At 39.2% G+C, this 17042-nt stretch overlaps 1 protein-coding gene across 9 annotated transcripts in view; it reads right to left on the reverse strand.

The window, feature by feature from the left end:
* Positions 1-17042, reverse strand: part of DENND1B (DENN domain containing 1B) — a 267912-nt gene that overhangs the window by 124346 nt on the left and 126524 nt on the right. For 6 of the 9 annotated variants that reach the window (XM_061161073.1, XM_061161077.1, XM_061161078.1 and 3 more), the window contains 4 exons: positions 15259-15328; positions 9099-9179; positions 3815-3874; positions 2578-2631 (listed from right to left, as the gene is read on the reverse strand). In XM_061161073.1, the coding sequence (XP_061017056.1) occupies positions 2578-2631; positions 3815-3874; positions 9099-9179; positions 15259-15328 (265 nt within the window). The remainder of the gene's footprint in view (positions 1-2577; positions 2632-3814; positions 3875-9098; positions 9180-15258; positions 15329-17042) is intronic. The other 3 variants (XM_061161076.1, XM_061161074.1, XM_061161080.1) reach the window with 1 other exon arrangement.

Raw genomic sequence — 17042 nt, forward strand, 5'->3', positions numbered from 1 at the left:
ATCTAATGCCTGGTGATCTTATTCTGCATTATGATGAGCTGTGTAATCATCTCCTTCATACATTACAACATAATAATAATAGAAATAAAGTACCAGTAAATGTAATGCACTTGACTTATCCTGAAACCATCCTCCCCCTCACTTTTTTCATGAGAGAGCTGGCCTCCACAGAACTGCTCCTTTGTGCCAAAAAGCGTGCGGACTGCTGCTCTAGACTGTGCACTCATACAAGGCAACCACAGAACTTTGTTGTTGTTTAGCCGCTAAGTCGTGTCCAACTCTTTTGTGACCTCATGGACTGTTGCCCACCAGGCTCCTCTGTCCACAGGGTTTCCTAGCAATGAGACGGGTTTATAAAGCAGACCTCTGGGTCTTTATGAAGGAGGATCTCGTTTATATTCCATGTCGGGCCAGCTTTATACCACTATAACCAAATAAAAGTGTCAGTTTACTTCGACTCCTTGACTTACCACTTAAAATTATTTTCCCCACGTAAGAACAAAATTGGGGTAGCCTATATAAACTTTCACTTTAGATCTTCTACTTATTTTTAATTTTCTGTACTCAAATAAATGCATCAGAAAGCAACATATAAGAGATGACAATAAACTAAAACTGGAGGAGTAGAGGGATTATGACCCAGAAGACCAAAACCTTTAGTTGAGCACTAAAACACCAAATCCAATTGTTTCTTCAGTTTCTGTGAGGTAGAAACTTTCTCAGGACAAACCAGTAATCAGAGCAGGGCATCTGAACAGAACCTGTGACCACCACCAAGCGAGGCTGCGTTTGGTGGAGAGACTCATTTTCCGTTTTCTCTATTTGAAGCCTACCTCACCTTCTATTTCCACTGTTCATCATGCAACATAGTTTTATGGCATTCAGCATTAACACTGTTCCTGTAATCTCAAAGAAAGGTACTTTCTAGATGGGGAATTATTTCATAATGCAAAAGGCTGCCTGATGTATAGGTCCTTGCTTTTCTTTTTCTCTTCCCTAAATAGGACTTTTTAGAAATAAAATATCTTAATGGAGGTGAATGGGGGGAAGGCTAGTTAGAGACTTTGGGATGGCCATGTACACGCTGCTCTATTTAAAATGGATAACCAATAAGGACCCACTGTACGGCACACGGGACTGCTCAGTGTTATGTGGCAGCCTGGATGGCAGGGGCTTAGGAGAGAATGGATACATGTATATGGATGGTTGAGTCCCTCTGCTATTCGCCTGAAATGATCACAACCTTATTAATCGACTATACACCACAAAAAGTTAAGTTTTTTCTCAGTTCCAAAGAAAAGTTTCTATTCTCAGAGGCACTTTTTCCTTAGAATGGTTCTTTAAAACTTTCAAAGTCATAGCCTTTGGAAAAAAAAAAAGCGAAGTCTGCTAAATCAAGCTACTAGCTTTTTATTAGTAAATTTAAGAAAGGTACAAAGAGGAGAGGCTAGAAGGCAGGGACCCTGACCTGCATCAACAGCCCGAGGGGAGGCGCAGGCATGCAGATGTCAAGTCAGTCAGCCTCCAGACACCCAAACAGAGGTCCTGCCCACAGAGACTGAGGGCCTGGGAGGACCTGTGAGTCTGATGGTCCACCTCAGGCTGAATGCAATCTTCTCACAGGAGGCAACTGAGCTCATCTGTACTCAAAACCCCACTGCCAGCCTTGCTTCCATATCAGGAAATTTACAGCTGTCTTCTTGTACTTCATTCACTCACAACCCATGTGCTTTTGGAACCCAAACACTCAGGAGGTTCATTTTCAGGAGGAGAGCAGAGTATAGTACATATAAAAACAATACATATTCCTGAGTTGATGTTTCCTTCACTTCTGATAAAATTATTTATAGTGGTTCATTTTATCTTTCCAAAATGAAGTTGGAAAAAAAGAAACTTACAAAAGGAAATGTCTCCTTTTCACACAGTATCCAAAAGTGTACCTGTCAATTCCATTTACCCAGGTAAACTTTTGTGCAGAATTTTAATTTGTAATAACCAGTAAAACACTGAACATATTTCTAGCAAGGATACAATCAGGACTCTAAATAAAATGCAAAATGTGGCAATTTTATAATTTCTGGTAGTATCCTTCAAGCCTTACAAAATACGTATTACTTAAATTAAAAATCAGGATACTGAATAGAGAACATCTGAGATTTGAACAGAGCTATATACACAAGGAACCTAAACACTATGGCCACTTCACTACCGTCACTATTTGCGTGAAAGTATTTCCCACTGCACACACTCATTCCCCCATACACAAGAGACATCTGCTGAGACATCTCGTCTGCCTGATCCAGGGAGCTCAGAACCTGAGTACAGACTATCCTACTGAGCTATCTCAAAATGTCAGAAAAGAGGTTTTCTCATATAATCTGTCTTATCTCCAATTGATGTAAAGGAGGTAAAGTAACAGATACATAAAGAAAAAGAGATGACACCATTATTCTTAATTGTTTCATTTTTTCTCACAAAGTTACAATGTATTCTATTTCTCTACCAAGAAATCCTTCAACTGTGAGACCAAAATAAATAAAATTCATATCAGCAAAATAAAAAACATAAAAAACTTACATTCTCAGGGATGGTTGGCAGTCCAGTTACATCAGGGGCAATGAAGCAGGAATGCTGGTCAATGGAAATAAATCACATAAGAAAAGGAGAATTAAAATCTGGTAGCATTATGTATAATTTGAGATTAAAATTCTAAAAATACATCAACTAAATTGATAAATCAAGGACTGATGCCCAGGATTTGCTGAAATTGAGAGATTCTTAAATAAGACAGCAGGTTTACAGATTTAACAATAAGTTTCTCATATGAAAAGTGTTGATTAAAAATATTTCATTTCAAAATTGAAATAATAATCTTAGGAAAAGTGCATTAAGACCAAAAATGCATATTACTGATAGAAAGATAGATAACTTTAACACATTTGGTTTAGGGAGCCTGAGAAAAGGCTTGTTTACCCAAGGATATACCAAAATGTATTAAGACTGAGTCATCACAAACTTCTTCTATACATATCAGCCACTGTATTATTTAGAAAGCAGCAATAAAAAAATAATTTTTCATATTTAAAGCTTCTTGAAAGGTAATTTCTCACCCCAAAATATGACTTTTATATGCCCACTAAACAAATGTTTATTAGCTTTTGTAATACTCAAAGCAATACAGCAGTTAGTTCATAGATGAATTTACACAAAAGGCACCCTGTGTACCTTGACGTTTCACAGAATGTTCCCAGATCTTACCACACACAGAATCACAGTGCAATTCAATCACCAAAATCATTTTATTTTCTGTTCATATTAATCTCCAAAATCATTTTACTATCTCACACAAGGACCTAGTTAATATTATCCCATAATTAAAGACTGAAGGGGGAAAATCATCCTAGCAATACTGAGCACCGTCAAACTCATCGGAGCAAGGCTAGTGGGCACAGCCACAACGTGTGACTTACAGGTGGAAAAACAAGGTCCTAGAACCTTGTGATGAAACACGTGACCACATCCATGCGGCGAGCCCAGCAGGACACCACACCCCTGACGTGACGGTGAGTGTGGGTCTGGTCTCCATCAGCTACTTGTATTGGGATGGACTTTTACAAGCACTGTATTTCATAAAGTGAAATACAGTGCTATGCTTTAAAAGATAGTATAAACAGAAAATATAATCTGAATGATTAAGAAGCAAATTTACCACTTCTCAAAGGACTGGGGTGAATCTTAAAGACAGTGAAAGAAGCAATTAATTTTGCAGTGATTTTTCCAATGATTTTCAGAAGCCAATGTCCTTTGAACTCACCCGTGCTAAGGAGGGCTGCTCTTTCAGAACTTGCTCACTGGCAAAAAATATCTCTTGGTTCTTACAATACGTGAGAGAAAAAAATGAATATTTTACTTTCAAGGGAGAAATTTACACAACGATTAGCTGTGTATTTGAGAAAAACCCATGTAGCCACATTATCTGCTGAAAATACCTGAAAAGCGGTAACTGTATTCTAAATGCTGATTTGCTAGTTTTATGCTAGAAAAATTTGAAGTACTTTCTTTCATTCTCAACTGAGAGTATTCTGTGGATATTTAATGATTCTGAAATATACTTTCAAAACAAGCAGTTGCATTAGATATTAACATTTCACAAAATCTCTGTGACATTCTAATGGGCTATAATGTCAAGTCTTGAAAACTCATGTGATGGAACATTCATGAAAATGAAATTATAAGAAAATCACAGTCGTTTCTCAAGATTTGTCATATTTTTCTAATAGAAAATCTGAAAAAAATTTCTTTTCCATTTGTGAAGGAACAAAAATTCCTAAGGCCATCAATTTTAACCTGACATCACAAAACTTCTTCACCCGAGTTTTGCCAGTCATTAACAGCACAGAACCAGAGATCAAATTGCCAACATCCGCTGGATCATCAAAAAAGCAAGAGAGTGCCAGAAAAACATCTATTTCTGCTTTATTGACTATGCCAAAGCCTTTGACTGTGTAGATCACAACAGACTGTGGTAAATTCTTGGAGAGATGTGAATACCAGAACATCTTACCTGCCTCCTGAGAAACCTGTATGCAGGTCAAGAAGCAACAGTTAGAACTGGATATGGAACAACAGACTGGCTCCAAATTGGGAAGGAGTACGTCAAGGCTGTATACTGTCACCCTGTTTATTTAACTTATATGCAAAGTACATCATGCGAAATGCTGGGCTGGATGAAGCACAAGCTGGAATCAAGACTGCCGGGAGAAATAGCAATAACCTCAGATATGCAGATGACACCACCCTTGTGGCAGAAAGCAAAGAACTAAAGAGCCTCTTGATGAAAGTGAAGGAGGACAGTGAAAAAGTTGGCTTAAAACTCAACATTCAGAAAGCTAAGATCAAGCCATCTAGTCCCATCACTTCATGTTAAATAGATGAAGAAACCTTGGAAACAGTGAGAGACTTTATTTTCTTGGGCTCCAAAATCACTGCAGACGGTGACTGCAACTATGAAATTAAAAGACATTTGCTACTTAGAAGAAAAGTTATCACCAACCTAGACAGCATATTGAAAAGCAGAGACATTACTTTGCTGACATAGGTCTGTCTAGTCAAAGCTATGGTTTTACCAGTGGTCATGTATGGATGTGCGAGTTGGACTATAAAGAAATCTGAGCACTGAAGAATTAATGCTTTTGAACTGTGGTGTTGGAGATGACTCTTGAGAGTCCCTTAGACTGCAAGGAGATCCAACCAGTCCATCCAAAGGAGATCAGTCCTGAATATTCATTGGAAGGACTGATGCTGAAGCTGAAGCTCCAATACTGTGGTCACCTGATGCAAAGAACTGACTCATTGGAAAAGACCCTGATGCTGGAAAAGATTAAAGATGGGAGGAGAAGGGGATGACAGAGGATGAGATGCTGGATGGCATCACTGACTCAATGGACATGAGTTTGAGCAAGCTCTGGGAGTTAGTGATGGACAGGGAAGCCTGGCATGCTGCAGTCCATGGGGTCGCAAAAGTTGGACACAACTGAGTGACTGAACTGAACTGAACTGCACAGCACAGGCACATGAGTTAATAACCTGTTACTGAAGTCAAATGAAATCACTATATGAACTTTACATAAGTGTTTATCCACCAGCTGGATTTACCAGTACCAAAAATACTGCATTGACAACAGGTTAACAAGGTTTGAAACCTATCACAGGCTATTGATTCAAAAGCTTACATGTAAGGCTTAAATTATAAAAGTAACTATCATACCTAGAAATACAATACAGTCATTCAAATTCCTTTATCAAGATTATTTAGATATAATAAAAATCCTTTCCACATCAAGCAAAATTTCAATTTACTGGCAGCTAACATTCAAATAGCTTTTTGTGGTATATCTAAATACCTCAAAAAAGTTAACTTGTTTGCCTCACATCACATGTTTAGTGACTTTTTTTAAAAAAACTACAATCTCCTAGTCTTTAGGTATTAAGAAGCCTAGACGTCTTTGACTTATACTTCTTATCAATAAAGGTAAAATTCTTCAATGTCCAGTATTTCTGATATGTATTTTTATAAGATATTTACTCCTGAACAAATATGATAATCAAACTTAGATAATACACTTTTATTTCTCACCTCTCTGTAACAACTGTCTCTACGATCTTAGCACCCACAGTATATTTATTCACCAGTTAACAAAGTGTTAGAATCACATTATAAATACAACTCTGTCAAAGAAAAACACCGATTTTCAGAAAACCGAGAGCCTTTCTTCTTACTCTTGGGCATTTTTCGTTGTTGTTTCTACCTCCTTCCTACTCACAGTGAACCTGCACTCCACTGGCTTCAATAAGGACAAATCTGGGCTCCTCCCTGACTGCTCTCCGTCCTCCAGCACCTTCTCCCTTACTGCTCTCCGTCCTCCAGCCCCTCCTCCCTGACTGCTCACCATCCTCCAGTCCCTCCTCCCTGATGGCTCTCTGTCCTCCAGCCCCTCCTCCCTGACTGCTCTCCATCCTCCAGCCCCTCCTCCCTCTGCTCCTCGTCCTCCAGCCCCTCCTCCCTGACTGCTCTCCATCCTCCAGCCCCTCCTCCCTCTGCTCCCCGTCCTCCAGCCCCTCCTCCCTGACTGCTCTCCATCCTCCAGCCCCTCCTCTCTGACTGCTCTCCATCCTCCAGCCCCTCCTCCCTCTGCTCTCCGTCCTCCAGCCACTCCTCTCTCTTCTCTCCTCTCCACACTGCTGGCCCTCACCGCTGCTCCGTCCTGTCTACATCCTGGCCTTTAAATCACCCAGGCCTACAACCACGTCTGCAGACAACTCCCAGATAAGGGTGGAAAATTCCAGGCTATCCTTCACTTTCCAGCCCCCGACTGCTGAACGCTTCCACTTGGACACTAAGCAACAGGTGAGGACGCAGACACGGGGCAGAGGACACCCTGTGCTGCCCGAGGAGGAAACGGCTCACAAAGCCGGGGGGGGGGGGTGTGGGGGGGAGCCAGCTCCAGAGTGAAGGTGGGTGGTCCACACAGAGGCGTCATTAAGAGAGGGAGGTGGTTCACAAAGGTGGGGACCGAGCCAGCTCCAGAGTGAAGGCGGGCGGTCCACACAGAGGCGTCTCTAAGAGAGGAAGGTGGTTCACAAAGGTGGGGACCGAGCCAGCTCCAGAGTGAAGGCGGGCGGTCCACACAGAGGTGTCAGTAAGAGGGGAAGGTGGTTCACAAAGGTGGGGACCGAGCCAGCTCCAGAGTGAAGGCGGGCAGTCCACACAGAGGTGTCAGTAAGAGAGGAAGGTGGTTCACAAAGGTGGGGACCGAGAGCCAGCTCCAGAGTGAAGGCGGGCAGTCCACACAGAGGTGTCAGTAAGAGAGGAAGGTGGTTCACAAAGGTGGGGACCGAGCCAGCTCCAGAGTGAAGGCGGGCGGCCCACACAGAGGCGTCACTAAGAGGGGAAGGTGCGGAACCAGGGAGGCACAGAGTCCTCAAGAAGATGGGTGAACACAACACTGTGACCAGAGCAGAGAATCACTTTAGGGGGAGAAAAGTGAGACGGAAAAGTGAAAAGCTGGACGGAGACTAACAAGTGGCTGGTCCTGAAAGGCCAAGAGTCTGGACAAATTCTACAGAAAATGGGGACCTACTAAGCGTTTCCATCAGGGGGGCTTTATAGCTTAACGGTTGCATGATGCATGCTCAGTCATCCGACTCTTTGAGACCCTAGGGACTACGGCCTGCCAGGCTCCCCTGTCCATGGGATTCTCCAGGCAAGAACACTGGAGTGGGTAGCCACTTCCTCCTCCACGGGATCTTCCCGACCCAGGAATCAAACCCGTTCTCCAGGGTCTCCTGCATTGGCAGGCAGGTTCTTTACCACTGAGCTACTGGGGAAACCCTTATATAGTTGAAGGAAGTTTAATCTGACAGTCTTTTACAGAAAGGACTAGAAGGAGAAACTGCAGACTACTGACTGTTATTAAATGTTGGGCACCCAGACGAGGGGCTGACACTAGAAACAGTAAGAATGAAATCACCATTATCATAAACATGACAGGGAGAAACTGAAGCAAGAAGAAAGTTATTAGCAAAGAAAAAATATAAAAAGGCTAAAGATAATTTCTTTATCTTGCAAAAGAATCCAAAAGACCTAGTAACACTATTATAGACATTTCAAACTGCTTTTTCCATTTCTCCTGCATCATTATAGAATTATAATGATCATTATATCATTTACTTTTTTAATTAGGATAGTTTATTATCACTTTGGAAGCAGCAAAATCAACATAGGTAAATTTTAATATTCTATTTGGTATGCCAAATTAATTAAAACATCCGTATTTTGTGATCTGAACACTTACAGAGCCTCCCAAAGTACTAGTGTGATTTTAGCTATACACAGCACACAGTTTATTGAAAGTTTCAGTAGTAAATAATCTATACCACCAATGCTTACTGCTTCGACAAACTCAATTTTATTTCCAGCGTTTGGTGATTATACTAAAAGATGTATTGAAGAATGGGAAAAAAGGAGATTTTTCACCCAGAATCTTTGTCATCTACTTGGTTATGTGGTGTACTCTCAATGCTTACTATGAACTGTTTTCATTTTATGAGGGGTATTGTACACATGGGGCTTCCCTGGTGGATCAGATGGTAAAGAATCTGCTTGCAATGCAGGAGACCCAGGTTCAATCCTTGGGTCGAGAAGATCCCCTGGATAAGGGAATGGTAACCCACTCCAGTATTCTTGCCTGGAGAATCCCATGGACAGAGGAGCCTGGTGGGCTACACTCATTGTTTGGGGGGAGGGGGGTCCTTATTATGGGTAGAGTCTACCTGAAAACCAATGTTCCTCACAATCAAACTATTCTCACAGATTTAGTTACTTTTAGCATATAATTTTTTTAAAAAAATCTGTGATTTAACAACTACCAAAATATACCTCTAACAAATCATGTTATGATAGTTAAAGCGTATCAGAGAGCCTCAATATCGCCAGGTGGTAAAGTCAGTATCAGCAGTAAAGTCTCCCTGGGAGGTGACTCAGCGGGGTTTCTATACCACTGTGGCTCAAGGCATTAAATAACGGATTCAGTACTCACCACACTCAAGTTGACAGGGGTGTTTGCCTTCGGTACTGGATGGTTATAGAGAGATCTCAGAGTTTCATTCAAATCATCTTCCTAGAGTAAAAAAAAAAAGTACTTTTTATAAATGAAATAGCAATTAAGTAAAAACAATTAAAACTGCTTGAGAGAATCATTCGCTGCTCCTACTCATGTCAGACACATTTTACATTCAGGCAGACCCTGGAGAAACGGCGTGCGCAGTTCTAGACCACCGCAGTTAAGCGAATATAGCGATAACATGAGTCTTATGAAGTTTTTGGCTTCCTAGTGCATATAAAAGTTGTGTTTACTACTTTGTAGTCTATTAAATGCACAATACCATCATGTATTAAAGAAAAAAACAATGTCATACCTTAAGTTAAAATACTTTATTGCTAAAATATGCTACCCACCATCGGAGCCTTCAGCGAGTCATAATCTTTTCCCTGGTGGAGGGTCTGGCCTCGATGCTGATAGTACTAACGGATCATGGTGGTGGGTGCGGGAGGCTGGGGTGGCTGTGCTGATGTCCAAAATAAGACCATGTGAAGTTTGGGGCATCAACTGACTCTTCCTTTCGTGAAGCATTTCTCTGCAGCCTGCAGCGCTGCTCACAGCATTCACCCACAGGAGAACTTCTTTCAAAACTGGAGCCGATCCTCTCAAACCCTGCTGCTGCTTTATCAGTGAAGCTCACACAACGTTTTGGATCCTTTGTTGTCATTTCAAGAGTCTTCACAGCATCCGGATTCCATCTCAAAAAGTCACTCTCTTTGCTCGTCCATAACAGGCAACTCCTCACCTGTTCGAGTTTTACTCTGAGACTGCAGCAACTCAGACACATCTTCAGGCTCCACTCTAGTTCCCTTGTTATTTCTGCCACATCTGCAGTTACTTCCACCAGTGAAGTCCTGAATCCCGCCAACATAAAGTCATCCAACCGGGACTGAATTAACTTACTTAAGCTCCAGTGTACACTGATATTTTGACCTTTCCCCATGAACCAAAAACATTCTTAATGGCATCTAACATGGTGAATCCTTTCCAGAGGGTTTTCAATTTACTTTGCACAGCTCCATCAGAGGAATCAATACCTAAGGCAGCTGCAGTCTTCTGAAATGTACTTTTTAAATGTGTGGTGTGCATGCTCAGTTGCTAAGTTGTGCCAGACTCTGTGACCCCTTGGACAGTAGCCTACCAGGCTCCTCTGTCCATGGGATTTCCCATGGAAGAACACTGGAGTGGAAAAAGGAGAAAACAAAACAAAACAAAAAAACCAGGATACTGGAGTGGGTTGCTATTTCCTTCTCCAGGGGATGTTCCCATCCCAGGGATCAAATCAGTGTCCCCTGCATCTCCTGCTATTTTTCAAATAATATGATAATATGACTTAATAACTAATAAACAAATAAAGTTTAAATAATAATAAAATAAAAGCTTGAATAATAAATAATGAAGTTTAAATAATGATAATATATAAAAAGTCAAAATTAAAAAAAAAAAGTCAAAATTACTCCTTGATCAATGGGCTGAAGAATCAATGGTGTGTTAGCAGGCATGAAAGAAAAAAAAAAAAAAATACTGTCTTCCATGTCTATCAAAGCTCTTGGGTGAAGTCCAAGTTCGACTCATGAACCAGGGCACTAAAAGCCCGTGCACTGGGACAACCCAGAGGGATGGGATGGTGGGGAGTAACGAGCGGGTTCAGGGCTGGGGGACACATGTACACCCATGGCTGATTCGTGTCAATGCATGGCAAAAATCACCACAATACTGTAAAGTAATTAGCTCCCAATTAAAATAAATAAATTTAAAAAAAAAAAAAAAAAAGCTCTTGGGTGACCAGGTGCCTTGTCAATGAACAGTAATATTTTGAAAGGAATTTTTTTTCTGAGCAGTATGTCTCAACACTGGGTTTAAAATATTCAGTAAACCATGCTGTCAACAGATGTGCTGTTAGTCTATTTGTAGAGCACAGACTGTGCATAGTTCTTAGGAGATTCCAGGATTTTCAGAGGATAAATGAACACTGGATTCGACTTCAAGTCACCAGCTCCATTAGCCCCTAACTAGTGAGTCAGCCTGTCCCCTGAAGCTTTGAAACCAGGCACTGACCTCTTCTCTCTGCCTATGAACATCCTAGATGGCATCTTCCTATATAAGACTGTTTCACCTTCATCTACACTGAAAACCTGTGGTTGAGGGCAGCCACCTTCATGAACTATCTCAGCTAGGTCTTCTGGATAACTTGCAGCAAGGGCTGCTTTGCCTTGTACTTTAATGTTATGGAGACAGCCTCCTTCCTTAATCCTCAGGAACCAGCCTCTGCCAGCTCTGACCTTTCCTTCTGCAGCCTCTTCAGTTCTCTCAACCTTCAGAGAATTGAAGAGAGGTAGGGGCTTGCTCTGGACTGGGCTTTGGCTGGAAGGAATGTTGTGACGTCTAGTCTGAGTGTCTATTTAGGCCACTAAGACTCTCTCCATATAGGTAATATGTAAGGCTGTTTTGCTTTCTGATTTCTGTGTTCTGTTACGTAGTACTTTTAATTCGCTTTAAGAATTTTTCCTTTGCATTCACAACTTGGATAACTGGTGCAAGAGGAACACTTGCATTTTCCATTTTAATTTTAAAATCACAAACCTAATTTTTAAGAAATAGGTACAGTTTAAGTAAGATTGGTGTGCTAAGATGCAACTTTGATGCAAGATGCAACATTCTAAACATTTCTCTTCTAGGTAGCTCCTGGTCTCTACTCAGCCCATGATAAACAGGATTATGTAAAATGTGTAACACATCTACTTTAAGGGATTTGCACAACAGTAATGTATCCTGATGTGTACACTTCACTTTTCTGAACTTCACATACAAATCCAATAACGAACACATGAAGGAAGCTTTGAATACACATAAATATGCATGTATATTCATTCTCTCTTTATTATGTGTACTTTCATTCATTATTATGGTGGGAGAATAAAGCAAAGGCAAAAGCAGGTAACCCATTTTAACGGATATGGATATAAGACACATGACTTCTCCCAATTTCTCTTCTAACTTGACTATGAAAACTTAATTCAGATCTCTATAAATGCTTGCAAAAGTGTGCACTCAAAACTGCCTATCTGGAATTCTCTCTAGAATGACCTAAAAAGGTGAATATTAAAGCATTCGTCACTGGACCATTCAGACAGTGAAATATACCACAGGATATTCTGGAAGATACTGATGTTGTCTATACAAAATTCTTATAGCTATATAAATTTTTTAAAGTCTAGCATTTTAGAGTTCTTGGGAGTTGCCTGATATTGATCAGATAAGGATAACTGATTCTGAAATCTAAACTCCAATCTATTAATAAATAACCTGTGGCAATGGATTAAAAGTGAAAAGAAAAATTAGTATACTCATACATTTATTTCCAACTACTGAACTAATACTATGAACTTAAAATATTTTCCCCCTCTAATTAGGAATACAAATGTAGTCTCCCTCATGTCCTCTTCTCAGAAAACCATAATATTTTCTTTTCTATATTCCAGTATTACATATGGTCTCGGGGAGCAGACGCCATATGGTAAGTCATCAATAAGAGGTTCTGAAGGTAATCAGAACTTGGACAACTAATACGAGTGATGTTGCTTCCACATGTTTACTCAAAAACACAAAGAACCAGAAATTATCATGAAGCTGAATTCTGGTTTTGAGTTTTCAATGCAATAATTGAATATTTCCAGTTATTTCCAGTCATTTTCTCAGGAAGACGAATGACTGAACAGCTGAAACATCAAACTGTCCACGTGTAAAATGACCTTCTAATGGATATTTCACAGAATTAAGCACATCAAGTGCAGAGAAGGAGATACGTGCACACAAACTCTGGACTTTTGACAAACACTAAAACATTACTGCTATTATGATAATAAAATCTGATTGCCAAATTGAGACTGCTCACCCTAGGAGTAAATCTATTTTCTCAATTTATTAATAATGCATTTAAATTCTATTTAGTAAAAAGTATCTGGAGTAGTATTTGCACTGAATTTAGGTCTGTTTTTAAAGATATTTACATTGAATCTTAAAAGATGAGTGTTTTACCAGTAATCACGAGCGAGTGACCTAAACTCCCGAAAGACAACTATGTGGAGTTATGTCCTAGGAAATTTATGTAGCTCCAAATAACTGGACAGCCCATCAGGTGTAGAAAAGGGGGAGCAGATAAGCCAGGAAGGACTATCAGATGCCAGATCACAAAGCTTCTCATGTGTTAGTCTGCACATGTTTAAATTTCATTCTAAGAAAAAAAGAAGGCACTGAAAGTATCACAAGCAGTAAAAGGACATAATCAGGTTTCAGAAGGATGATTCTTAGAGATAAGAATATGGTGGGCTACCATCCATGGGGTTGAAGAGGCAGACACAACTGAGTGACTAAACACTTTATTTTACGTTTTAAAAATTATCATTCCACAGGTGTTCATTAATTCAAAGCAAACTTCAGTTTCTGTTTTGCATTTATTTTTTTAAGAAAAAAGAATAAAGATATGAAAATCAATGTAAGAGCTAAAACTCTTGGAAGGAAAAAAGAAAGCTTCATGACACCGTATTTGAAAATTATTTCTTGACATGACACCAAAAGCACAAAACAACAACAACAACAAACAGATAAATTATTCTTCTTTAAAGTTAAAAAATTTTGTACAGCAAAGGACACTGTCAACAAAGTAAAAAGGCAACCCATGGAATGGGAGAAAATATTTGCAGATGACGTATCTGACAGTATCTGAATATATAAAAAGCTCCCACTCCTCAACAACAATATGAAAATACAGTTAAAAAATGGCAAAGGACTGGAATAAATATTTCAGCAAAGAAGATATTTAATAACCAATAAACACAGGAAAAGACTCTATATTGCTAATCTTTAGAGAAATGCACATTAAAACCACAATCATATACTACTTCACACCCATTAGAATGGCAATTATCAAAACAAAACAAAAAATAGGAAGTCTCAGGGAGGGTGTGGGAAAACTGGAAACCTGTGTGTTACTGGTGGGAATGTAAATTTATGAAACCACTGTGGAAAACATTATGGCAGTTCTTCAAAAAATTACACACAGAATTATACTACTCTTCAGCAATTCTACTTCCGGGTACATTCTCAAAAGATCTGCATACAGACTCAAACAGGTGTTTCCACACCCATGTTCATAGCAGCTTTGCTCACAAGAGCCAAAAGATGGAAGCATCCCAAGTGTTCATCTACATATGAATAAATGAAACGTAGTGTGTGAATAACAGAATACTATTCAACCTTAAACAGGAAGGGAACTCTGACATATGCCACAATATGGATGGAACTCGAAAACATGAAGTGAAATAGGCCAGTCACAGAGGATCTGTACTGTATTATTCTACTTATGGGAGGTGGCTGTTCTTGTTCAGTCGCTCAGTCGCTCTTTTCGAACCCGCGGACCACAGCACGCCAGGCTTCCCTGTCCTTCACTATCTCCTGGAGTTTGCTCAAACTCTTCCACTGAGTCAGTGATGCCATCCAACCATCTCATCCTCTGTCGTCCCCTTCTCCTCCTGCCCTCAGTCTTTCCCAGCATCAGGGTCTTTTCCAGTGAGTAGGCTCTTGGCACCAGGTGGCCAAATACTGGAGCTTCAGCGTCAGCATCAGTCCTTCCAATGAATATTCAGGGTTGATTTCCTTTAGGGTGGACTGGTTTGATCTCCTTGCTGTCCAAGGGACTTTCAAGGGTTTTCCCCAACACCACAATTTGAAAGCATCAGTTCTTCAGTGCTCAGCCTTTTATATGGTTTAACTCTCACATGCATACAAGTCTAATGGAAAAACCATAGCTTTGACTAGACAGACCTTTGTTGCCAAAGTGATGTCTCTGCTTTTAGCATGCTGTCTAGGTTTATCAAAGCTTTCCTTGCAAATAAGGACCAAGTATCTTTTAGTTTAATGGGTACAGAAATTCAATTTGGGAAGTAAAAAGGTTACAAAGATGTTGGTATTGACTGCAAAACAATATGAATGCACTTAATGATACAGAACTATACACTTAAAGATGGTTAAAATAGTAAATTTCATATTATGTGTACTTTACCACAATTTTTAAAGTAGGGAAAAACACAAAGCTTACCAGTTCCTTAGTCAAGTAATCTGCCAGAGTATTTAGAAGCTTGTAATATACTTCAAACCATGGCAGGTAACTGTAAAATAATAATAATAATAACTTAAAAATGTGTCTGCATATATATATATATATATATGTGTGTGTGTGTGTATGTCTGTGTATGCATCATTTAGAATTAGAAACAAGACAACAAAATAAACATCAAATTTATATTATTTCAAACAGGTTGATCCTGGAGGGCAAAAAAGAACAATACCCATATTCTCTTTACTGTTACAGTAAAATTTTACATATAATCCATTATTAGCTTTCATAAAATAATCAGAATCCAAAATTCCATTATAAATGTTATTCATTACATATTTCTATTTTATGTTAGAACACCTAACATCACTTAGCCCCATTTCATTGTAGGTATGGTCTGAGTGTACCAAAAGCTCTCATTGAATAAACATTTACCACTGATATAAGATATAAAATAAAAAGTAATTTTAAAAAACTTTTAAAACAAAGACATAAAGACACAATCATTTCTTTTCAAATATTGCTGAATTGAATATATAAAAAATAGAATTATGTGCTTATTAATTAAATCAATTCTTCAGAAACTGATGTTGATGTAAGATGATAAATTTCAAAATAAATATCATTACAGTAAGCTTATTTTAAAAACTGTTATTACAAATAGCATTTAAGTATCAAAAACACATATAATTTAAAATTCCTTTGAATTCATTTTGTTAGGCACAAATATAATTCACTTTATGGAAGCATAATGCTAAATCCAAAATCAACTGTACAAAATAAAATCTGTAATCCTTTTCAAATTAAGGTATGTATATTTAAAATCTATCCAAAGGTTTTAATTGTTTATCAAAATGTAAACTTCTCATATATAAGAGTAAATCACAAAACACACCAGTATATTTAATTATCAATTAACAAATACTCATTTTTTCTTCAAAGAATGACTACAACAGAAAAATCTTTAAGAGAAAACACTGTGATACTTTTAATACACAGATATATACTGACAAGAGTTTCGACAAAATTTTTAAATTTAAAAATCAATGACTAGAGCTTAGGAACACAGCTTTCCTTCCGCATTTTTTTCATGTAATGTCTGATTATACGATGTGACTGTTAATGATGCATTTTAATCAGGAGTTGCCTAAAGCCATTAGAGAAGAACAGTCAGGTAGACTGTGGTAACTTTACTCAGCAGAATGCTATATCTATCTATATTTGCTCAGTCATGACCAACTCTTTGCAACCCCATGGTCTGTATCCTGCCAGACTCCTCTGTCCATGGGGATTCTCCAAGCAAGAATACTGAAGTGGGGTACCATTCCCTTCTCCAGGGGCTCTTCCCAACCCAGGGTCAAACCCGGGTCTCCTGAATTGCAGGCAGACTCTTTATTGTCTGAGTCAGCAGGGAAGCCCATGTTGCAGAATGCTATAGAGTTCTCTAAAGCGATCATTACTAACAGTAAGTCAGGATACGGAAGATGGCTGTCACTATCTACCAACTTCTTTATACTGAATACATCTATTATTCTCTGTGCCTTTTGCAAATGACACTACAATGACTACAAATGAATGGAAGTGTATAAATTAATAAGGAAAGACAAATGCAACAGAAAGTAACACAGGGGAACACACGTGAGTGGCTTCATAAAGGTGATAAGCAAACAAAAATAACTGATTCAGCAGGTGAGAGAAAACCAAAACCTGAGTGTCAGCAGCAGGAAAATGACCACTGGCCAAAAGACTGGCCCCCACAGAGTCCT

This window comes from Dama dama, chromosome 14 (genome assembly GCF_033118175.1).
Source record: "Dama dama isolate Ldn47 chromosome 14, ASM3311817v1, whole genome shotgun sequence".
Taxonomy (NCBI): domain Eukaryota; kingdom Metazoa; phylum Chordata; class Mammalia; order Artiodactyla; family Cervidae; genus Dama; species Dama dama.